The 10,027-nt window shown below is 30.1% G+C and overlaps 1 protein-coding gene across 2 annotated transcripts; it reads left to right on the top strand.

The window, feature by feature from the left end:
* The first annotated feature begins 1,531 nt into the window (after positions 1 to 1,531).
* LOC133304787 (uncharacterized) lies at positions 1,532 to 4,650 on the top strand. 2 transcript variants are annotated; one of them, XM_061504849.1, is made up of 3 exons: positions 1,532 to 2,084; positions 3,280 to 3,323; positions 3,678 to 4,650. In XM_061504849.1, the coding sequence occupies exons 1-3, from the start codon at positions 1,843 to 1,845 to the stop codon at positions 3,728 to 3,730; spliced, it is 339 nt and encodes a 112-aa protein (XP_061360833.1). In that variant the 5' UTR covers positions 1,532 to 1,842; the 3' UTR covers positions 3,731 to 4,650. The 2 variants fall into 2 exon arrangements, with proteins under 2 accessions (XP_061360833.1, XP_061360834.1); XM_061504850.1 differs by lacking the exon at positions 3,280 to 3,323.
* The last annotated feature ends 5,377 nt before the right edge of the window (positions 4,651 to 10,027 follow it).

Raw genomic sequence — 10,027 nt, 5'->3', positions numbered from 1 at the left:
TTCAATATGATTCGTATCTTAATTTTATTATATTATTAATAAATAATTTATTTTAATCTCAATTAAGAGAGTAATTTATTTTAAAATAAAATTTATTTTAATCCCGAGTGAAAATAGATTCGAAAACTCAGTGCAACATTAGCACCGAACTTAAAAAAATAGAGAAGTGGATTCTTTTATGTGCTGATTAGCATGATTATGTCATATGGACAATCATAACTATACATGAGTGAGTTAATAGTGATAAGAGAGGAGAGAAAAAAAATATAAAAATAGAAAATTACACAATCATCACCGTTGATTTAATTATTAATGATTAAAATCCTTCCACTTGACATGATGATGGTAAATTACATATCCTTTCCAAAAAAAATAGAAAGTAAAAGACGACACACGACATTACCGATGGTGTCATGCACAAAGAAAGGACCTACGTTGTGTATGACGTGTCATTAACATAAAACATTGTTTATGTTTTTCAATTGTGTCTTCTTCCATTCCTGCCGTCCGTTGGGAATTTCGTCGATGTTAATTAACATCGAAGAATTAAACAATTATAATTAAAAATAAAGGATTGAGTTATCTCTTATATTTAAAAATATATATTTTTAAATAATTTCACACATAATAAAAAAAACAAATATAATCCACAAGACACAAGAGATGATTAAATCTAATCCAAAAAAAATTAACCATAGGTTAGATTTAGATAGAATTAATTAAAAAATAATTAATGTTAGAAATTAATTTATGAAAAAAATATTTGTCATTTTAAAAGATTATTTTAGTTAAAATTAATATTTTTTATTTTAAAAAATTACAATTTTTTCCACATCATTTTTAATATGTATCTTTTTTTCTCACTTAAAACAATACAATTATATGTCTTTTAAAAAACAAACACCAAACTCTTTATTTACATTTAAAAATGAAATTCTAAAAATTATTTTCAAAAATTAATTTCGTTTAAGTAGTAAAATATAATAAATTTTCAAATATAAATATAATTATTATTATAAAAATTTCTTAAATCACATAGTAAAATCAATTTTATCAGTTCTTATTTGTCAATAGATACTGTCACATAAATATTATAAAAATATACAACTGTGTAAAAATAATTAATTTATATAAAAAATATTAATTAACAAAAAATGATGAAAGTAAAAATTATGTTTAATAACATAAAAATAAGCATACATTTTGTAAAAGTAAAAAGCTGTTAATATTTCTCAATTTGTTTTTTAAATCTTACGTGTTGAGATTTTTTTTCCATTTTAAAAATGAGAAAAGTATTTGTCATTTAAAATGACAGAAAGTTATATCATTTTAAAAGAAATACAGACATAAAAAATTTAAATTTTAAATTAAAAAAACCACTCACTTTCTCTCTCCCGTAATTTTTATTTTTTTTGTGTCTATCTCTCCCTTAAAATGAGATAACGTATGTTATTTAAAATAACAAAGCCAAACCCTTTATAAATAAATAAAAAATTGTGAAGGGTTGTTAGTTGTTACTTTGTAACGAGACGATTTTCCCTCATTTTCTCTAGAAAATTTTCTGTCATTGACAGTGAGAATCTCATCTCAGAGATTCTTCTTATTTTAATTTTCTCTTCCTATTGTTTATTTGTACTGTTTTCCGCGTGATTTGATAGCTCTTTCGTGGAGAACGCGTTGACCTCTTTCTTGGTTGAATTCCTCCAATTCAAAGTTTTGATCTTTTTGGAGATTTTGGAGTTGGAATATGATTTTGAGTCACTTGGGTCAAATGGGTTTCTTCCAAATCCTAAGATTGCTTTAAATTTTGGGTTGAATTTTATTTTTGTTTGTGTGTGGTGTATGATGGATATGGATACCAAGGATGCTAATGGCAGCATCATGGATAAACTTGTGGTGGCTTCTTCTTTGGATGGTGAAAAGGTTGAAGATCACGCTAATGGCGAAGATGATAGTGACTCTAATTCTTTGTTGCCTCCCCAGAGAGGTGGCATGTCCCGGAACTCTGATAAGGCATGCCGGAAAGTACAATGGAATGATAAGAATGGAAACAAGCTTGCTGAGGTGTTGGAATATGAGCCAAGGTAACTTTTTTAATTGCTAAATCTTGGTGATTTTTAGCCGCATAATTGTTCTGTTCTGCCTTGATTTGTTTTTCTTTATAATAACTTTTTCCAATTTTGTTACTAGTTCTAAATTTTATAATTTAAATGTCCACTTGGTTATAACTGGAACATTTATTGTGTACTGGTTCAGTTTAATATTACTGTAAGAGGAAAGAAGAAGTTGACATATTTTTGTTTTTCTTAATTTGGATTATGTGGCTAATTATTGCTAAGTTTATATTGTGTGAAGTAGTGATGACATGTCTGTAAATCTTGTTTTGTATATGGAATGTTTTGTGATGTAAGGTGATATCTTTTGCACAAAATAAGCAAATCTTCTGGAATAACCTGTTGAAGTCTCTGACACTTTGATTTGATGTCTATCATCCTCATGTTCATCATTTCTGAACTAATATTCTCGGTCTAGGAAGTTAGCTCTGGTTAGATCACACGAATGTGTTTATGATGATAGTCTTGTTATTTGAAATTACCTGAATTTTATTTTAAGAGTAACAGGATCAACATAAGGTAATTATGCTTTCAAGTCTCTGTCTGAAATGCCAAGTTGAAGTAGAAATGAGGAACTCATAGGGTTGGGGTGCATCATTTTGTACAATGTTTATGTTAACAAAATATTTGTACAGTGATAATTAATAGATCCTTTGTTTTTTTCTTTGAACCTGCACATTTGTCTTAATTTAGATATCTTTGGTCTTTTTTTCTCTTCTTGTTCCATTGTTTTTTCATTTGACTTCTGGACCTTTCTGTCACTGCTGAAAATTTCCAAGATATAAAGTTGGAATTTGTGACCTTTTTGTTTTCTCCTCTTTTCCGGTTATCTAGTTTTAACTTGCTCTCTCTCTCTCTCTCTCTCTCTCTCATCTCTCTCTCTCTCTCTCTCTGTATACACGCACACAAACACACATTAAAACCAATTTCAACTTAATTGATAACTTAATTGATGGGTTTACCTTGCGTTTGGATCACTTTAGAACCATGGGCTATCCTTTTACTTGTTGGCCTGTGTACCATGTCATGTCTGAGATTTTATGTCAAGTCTTAGTAAAACTTAAAGCCCTTATACTTTTCACTGCTAAATTTGCTTAGGCCTTACGGTAGAATAGTCTATTTATGGGGGTATCTTTGTGGTAATCTGCAAATGCTACTTTTGCAGGGTTCACTTTGACAGATACCCAATAGGATTGGAGGGCAATTCAGGTGTTTCATTTTCTATGTTACCCTCATTTACTGGCTATTCTTCCTCTTAAGAATGGGACATTTTATTCTCCCTTAAGTGCTACCCTCTCTTCTTCACTAACAAGTTTCTTATGCCATATTGTTCCAAAAAAATATATTAACACTTTTGTTTGCTTCTTAGAATTTAAGGCAAAGTGAAAAAGATAAAAGAACATTAAATTAAAGCTGAAATTATAAAAGAATCACTTGTTAAGACTTTGTGCACTGGCAAAACGTAATTGAGTATGACAATCAACCCTATGTGTGTGTATTAACTGTATTTATTGTAATAATATAAGAATTATCTCTCATTTGGTCTCCCAATTGTGTCTGCAGTGATGTCAGTGACTCAGATGATGAGGATTCAGATTCTTGTATCTGCACAATAATGTAGAGATCATCTTTGATAACTGTCTCAAACACTACTGGATTAATCAGGGGGCATTATTGTGGCTTCCCAACCCTTAATTTGACCAAAATATAACAACTCAACATGCTTGATCTTTGTTCTGAGGTGGGACCAACAGTCCAATAACCAAGACAAGTGGCTTCTCATGTCTACATATACATGGATCCAAATCCAGTTCATCTTACTGGGTTTTGAGATGATTTCTTAAATGGACTTTCGGGTGAGTTCTCGGATATAGATCAAAATACACACGTTCCTTCCAGCATTGTGTTTTGGACAGTGATGATAGCTTTCAAGCTTAGCCATATCTACTGATGCTGTAAAATCTATGCACTCAATGTTTTTAATCATATCTTTCTAATTAAAGAGGAGACACCTATATGATTTCCTTTTGTTTTCCATTTCCTCAATACGTGGAACAAATTTTCATGATTCAAGTATTGCTGATTGACTATTTTGCCCCACTTTGAAAATCAATTTATCACTTTGTCCCCCTTTTCAAACTACATACCAATCTATCTCGCATCTCAAACTATATATCAATCTGCCTTTGTTTGATCAATATTTGACCGACACTGTTTGATCAATCTATCCATTTGTTTGAGACAGATTGGTATATAATTTGAAAAGAATGGCATACTAGTGTATAGTTTGGGAATAGGGCAAAGTTGTAAAAATAAAATTAAAGGGGGGTAAAATGTTCAATCAGCCTTCAAGTATTCATTCTCAAGCAATTGTGCTGAAACGTGTTCCTTGTGTAGTGCTTGTATCAGCATGTGATCCTTGAGTTTGTATCCAGTTCTTCTTTTTATGTGAATCTACACTTCATATCAATTTATGTTGTACAGATCGTCTCCTATTTGGGAATATGCTTACCCCACGTGTTTTATTTGACATCAATCCAACTGTTACATCGAAATTTCTCATGAGTTAGATCAAGTGTTTCAAGTCAATGAATTTTTTGTAAAAATAAAAAATTAATTGATTGTTTATGGGATTGCTTTATTCTTGAATTTTGATATGCTTTCAGAATCTAAGTGTCAATTTTTAAAGTAGATACTTAAATTGGATATGCAAGATAGGTGCAGCATGAAGACATAAACAGATAGAACCTCACTCCATTGATCACAACATCACTATGGAAAACAAAAAACAGGGTAAGAATTACACACACGAATACAGTTAAGTCATCCCAACTGGTTCACACTAACTTGCTGAAGGAATAAACAACCGAAGAATCAAATTTAATGGATCCTCCTCTATAATCGGTGTCCACAGATAGGGTGGATAATATTATATTGCCCTATATATAGCATGTGATCCCTCAACAACTAAAAATTGACCTATCAACTCCGGAATTAATATTTTCTAAATCTTTTCTTCTATGTGATGGCCTCATCATTTACATTGAGTTGTGGTCACAGACTGCACTTTCTGGCTATAGAGGCTTGAAGTGATGTACTTTTGATTCTAAGCTGAAAGGTATGAAATTTAAGCTTGTTTTTCAGACTAAGGGCTTGCTTTTCTTTTGCTCCGGTGGAACATTCTCCTTCTCTTTACAATGAAATTTACTCACTTTTATGTAAATTTGGCAAAAAAATATTTTTGCAGTGAAAGCAGAAATATTTTTCCCATATTGTGTATTCTTAGTTGAATTGTGAAATTGCAAACAAAAGTTGTATAAAAAAAGGGAGTTATTAATTTTATATTACATAAAATAGGTATCTCATGTAGGTAAAACAAAGTTATAGGACCCACAATTTAAAAAAAAATGGACACAAAATTTCATGAATGTGCAACACAAGACAATTATTTTATGTAACATAAGATAACTATTTTTTCAAAAAAAAAAAAAAGGAGGTGGTCAATTGGAGGAAGGGAAGGTCAGCTAAAATTCCATCAACTCTTTTGGACATTCAAGTGGGAGAGTGACCATTTTGTCACGTTTGAATAAAAAAATTATCAGACTGCCACGCCAACAGTAAATTTTGCCCAAATGCCACGCGGCATAATTCCCTACACAGTATAGCGAATTATGTATGCAAGTAATTAGCTACACAGTGTAGCGAAATATGCCACGTCAGAACCAAAAATGCCACATGTCAAATTTTGCAAAATTCGCTACCCTATGTAGCGAATTTTGCAAAATTTGACATGTGGTATTTTTGGTTCTGTGCGTTCTGACGTGACATATTTCGCTACACTGTGTAGCGAATTACTTGCATGCATAATTCGCTACACTGTGTAGCGAATTATACCGCGTGGCATTTTGGCAAAATTTACTGTCAGCGTAGCAGTCTGGTAATTTTTTTGTCCAAACGTGACACTTTGGTTACGGTTCCCATTCAAGTGATGCACTGACCAATTTACCTATCGTAATCCAATTATGCAAATAAAAAGTATACAAAGGACTATTAGTGATGGCTATAAATGGCAATTGGAACGTATTGCCAATTTCCTTTGCCGGTGGAGGGTGAGACATTGGAGGCTTGGCCATTCCTTTTCATAAATTTGCGTAGACACATGAAAACATAGCCTAGTATATGCTTGATTTCTGATCAAAGCCATCAAAGGTGTGATCATACGTTGTGGTAGTGGACGGAAAGCTCCACAGGCATATTCTATAATCTATGTACAGCATTTGACACATTGCAGCTGACTTCATGAGTTAGTTTAACTTAGTTGTGTAATGGAAACGTAGTTATTTTATCTCTTATATTTCCTTTAGTGTATATAATAAGGGGTTTGTTATATTTATAAAAAAAAAAAAAATTTAACCACCTCTACCACTTTATTATGGTTGAATCAAAATCAAATAAATGCCTTTCACTTGATATTATTTTATAACTGTTGATTTGATTTTAATCTAAAATAACAAGAATGGTGGTAAGAAGTAATAAGAAAAAAGTGATAAAAATAACATCCCCTATAATAATTATAATGAACTTCAAAAGTCTTTTTTTTAATGGGATATTAGTGGAGCTGACCCTAGTTTAATTGATACTATCGAAATATTTGTGCAGAAAACATAGAAGCTGCCAATTATCCTAATAAGATTTTCGGATAGTAGTGTTGTGAACCACGTAATGGGTTGCACATGTTTTAGGAGATATTTAAATTTATACACGAGAAGTATTACGGAAAGAATTGACATCTTACGTGTATTATGCACAAATTAATATGGAAATTTTTTTTATGTTTTTGTAAATATTGTGTCAATAATTTGTAAATATTCTTGTTTCCTATGTCTAGATCCTTCTTTTTATAGTTTTCTAATTTTGTTCATGGACTTATCGTATATCTCAAAATATTTCTCAAGTTGCTTAAGATATCTTTATCTCTGAATATTAAATCATAACTATACAAAGATGGATCAATGGTGATTAAAGAAGAGAGAGAAAAAGGAAATCATAACCATTCAAATGTGAATCAATTAAGGGCCTGTTTGGTGTGATGTATAAGGCGTGATAGTATAAGCTTATACTATACGTTATGACATTTTTAGTTGTTTGGTGTGACCATAGTATAATATAAGCTTATACAACATAACCCCTTAATACATCGAAATGATGTATAACTTAATCCGGCCTAAGGGGGTGGATTAGGCTTGATAAGGGATTGATGTATTAATATTGCTTACAATTACAATTCTCAAGAACTAATATATAATTTCAATATTAATATATTAAAATAATTTTTTTTAATAGAAAAGTGTTTGTCATTTTAAATGACATAAAGTTATGTCTATCTCTCTTATGATTTCTATTTTTTGTGTCTATCTCTCTCCTAAAATGACATAACTTATGTCATTTAAATTGACAAACACCAAACCCTTTTTTTAATATATTAATTTTTAAAATATTGAAGGATATTATTGTATACAATACCATACCAAACGCTGGATAGTATTAAAATTTAATCAGGTCTTATACTATTAGGTCTTATATTATCAAGTCTTATACTATCAGGCCTTATCTTATACTATGCACCAAACGTGCCCTAAGAGATATGTTATTCTGCCTACTCTTATTTTGCCTACCTTTGCCCACCTCTCACAAAACCGTTAGATTACAATCTCATCAAACAGTGGAAATTTACAGAATAAAATAAACTTTTTCCCCCTTTTTTTCTCCTCACTATCTCTCACACTCTTTCTCTTTCCTTCCCTTTCTCTCTATCAATTTGCGCCATTTAAAACCTAAATTTATATTTGAATCTAAATTCATGCAATGGTTAATGGCATGATAGTTATGTTAGATGAGTATAATTTTCAAATTTCTTGAATCGATATAATTGAATACGGCAGAAACCACAAAATTACAAAAAAATGAAAACCATGAATAACCCTTCATTTGAATTAATCCACGATTACCGTAACATTTCTATTTTGCTGTTTAAATTTGAAACAAATCAACTTTTCTCCTTCTTCTTATCTTGTTTTTCACCTTGAAGTGGGGAAAAGATCTCTGTTATCTTTATGTTACGTCCAACAACAACAGGCCTATCTGGTTCCTTAACATAGGGCATCTGGGTTTATTTCTTTTTGACACCCCATTTCAATTTTTTATGTAAATACTCATAACAATGGCTGGGTTGGATGAATTGAGAAAAAAGCTTGCACCTTTTTTTGATGCTGAAGCGCCATTGAAGAAAGAAAAAGGGGAGGAGAGAGAAATAATGATAGGCAGTAGGAGAGAGAAAGAGGTAAAATATTTTATTTTATATCGTAAGTCTCCATCGTTTGGTGAGATTGTAATTTAACTGTATTAAAAGGGGTAGGCAAAGGTAGGTCGTAGGCAGCTGAATAACATATCCCATCAATTAATATAAGGAAATAAATAAACAAAACAATGTATTCTTTGGGTGGACAGAGATAAATATATCTCAAACCGCTTAAGAAATATTTTTCTCACACACACACTTTTACCATATATATATATATATATATATATATATATATATATATATATATATATATATATATATATGACAACAATGAATAAGAATTAATCCGGCATTGAATAATCATAAATGGAGAATAAATAGAATTCGAAGAATAAATAGAATTCAAATTCGAATTAAAGTCATTCATTTAATATTTTATAACAATATATATATATATATATATATATATATATATATATATATATATATATATATATATATATATATATATATATATATATATATATATATATATATATATATATATATATATATATATATATATATATATATATATATATATATATATATATATCATGTTAATGAAAATAAGATTTTTTTTCTGACACATGTTTCTTGGTCTTTTCCTTGATTTTCTTCCTAATATGCTCTTGGATTTCTTTCTTTTATACGAATTTTCCTTATCTGATACCTCTTACTCCTTAACATATTATATTTATGAATAGCCTCTACGAAAATCTACTACGACGTAATGTTCACCTCAACCTACTATGAGAAAAAAATTCTTACAATTTTTTTTGAAAAACCCCTTCGAACAAAAAAGAAACAATCGTCGAAGGCGTAGCAGAAGATTTAGCCTATCTAGAAAATCTAACCTTGTGCAGTTTCATATTACACTCAAGTATTATCATCTTGTGGTAATACACCATATATATATATATATGGGTTTGGTGTTTGTCATTTTAAATGACATAAGTTATGTCATTTTAGGAGAGAGATAGACACAGAAAAGCGAAAATCATGGGAGAGAGAAAGTGAGTGATTTTTTTAATTTAAAAATCAAATTTTCTGTGTCTGTATCTCTCTTAAAATGACATAACTTTCTGTCATTTAAAATGACAAACACTTTTCCCTATATATATATATATAGGAAAAAATGTGTATAATTTTAAATGATGTAAAGTTGTGTCATTTTAAGTCAGAGAAAAAGATAGATAAAGGAGGAGAGAGAGTGGACAAAAAATATAAAGGTGTGGGTCCAACCTCTTTATGAGAGTAAAATGATATAAGTTGTGTCATTTAAAGGGATAAACACTTTATATATATATATATATATATAAAATAGTGCATCATTATATCATCTCAAATAACAGATAAGCACATATACCATATAAAACTACCATCCCCTCTTGGAGTATGGTGGAATAAATGCGGATTAACCCTAATAACACGAAACTTACCTTTCAAGTAATGTACTCAAGCTCAAAAGTTCAAATAGCAATCCACGGCCACCAAATAGCAAAATCACAATCTGTTTATACCAAAAATATTATTAATATACATATCCCAAAATTTCAAATCAAATGAACTA

The sequence above is a fragment of the Gastrolobium bilobum genome, unplaced genomic scaffold, assembly GCF_033153095.1.
Source record: "Gastrolobium bilobum isolate Gb01-03AN ecotype WA unplaced genomic scaffold, APGP_CSIRO_Gbil_v1 utg34229, whole genome shotgun sequence".
NCBI classification, from domain to species: domain Eukaryota; kingdom Viridiplantae; phylum Streptophyta; class Magnoliopsida; order Fabales; family Fabaceae; genus Gastrolobium; species Gastrolobium bilobum.
The sequence above is the reverse complement of the archived record's forward strand: the minus strand, read 5'-3'. Positions and strand labels throughout refer to the sequence as shown.

Excerpts from the sequence above, each read along its gene's own strand:
- LOC133304787 (XM_061504849.1), top strand. The coding sequence starts at position 1,843 with ATGATGGATATGGATACCAAGGATGCTAATGGCAGCATCATGGATAAA. Across the intron at positions 2,085-3,279 it reads GTGTTGGAATATGAGCCAAG|GGTTCACTTTGACAGATACC; the intron begins GTAACTTTTTTA and ends CTACTTTTGCAG. Across the intron at positions 3,324-3,677 it reads AGGATTGGAGGGCAATTCAG|TGATGTCAGTGACTCAGATG; the intron begins GTGTTTCATTTT and ends TTGTGTCTGCAG.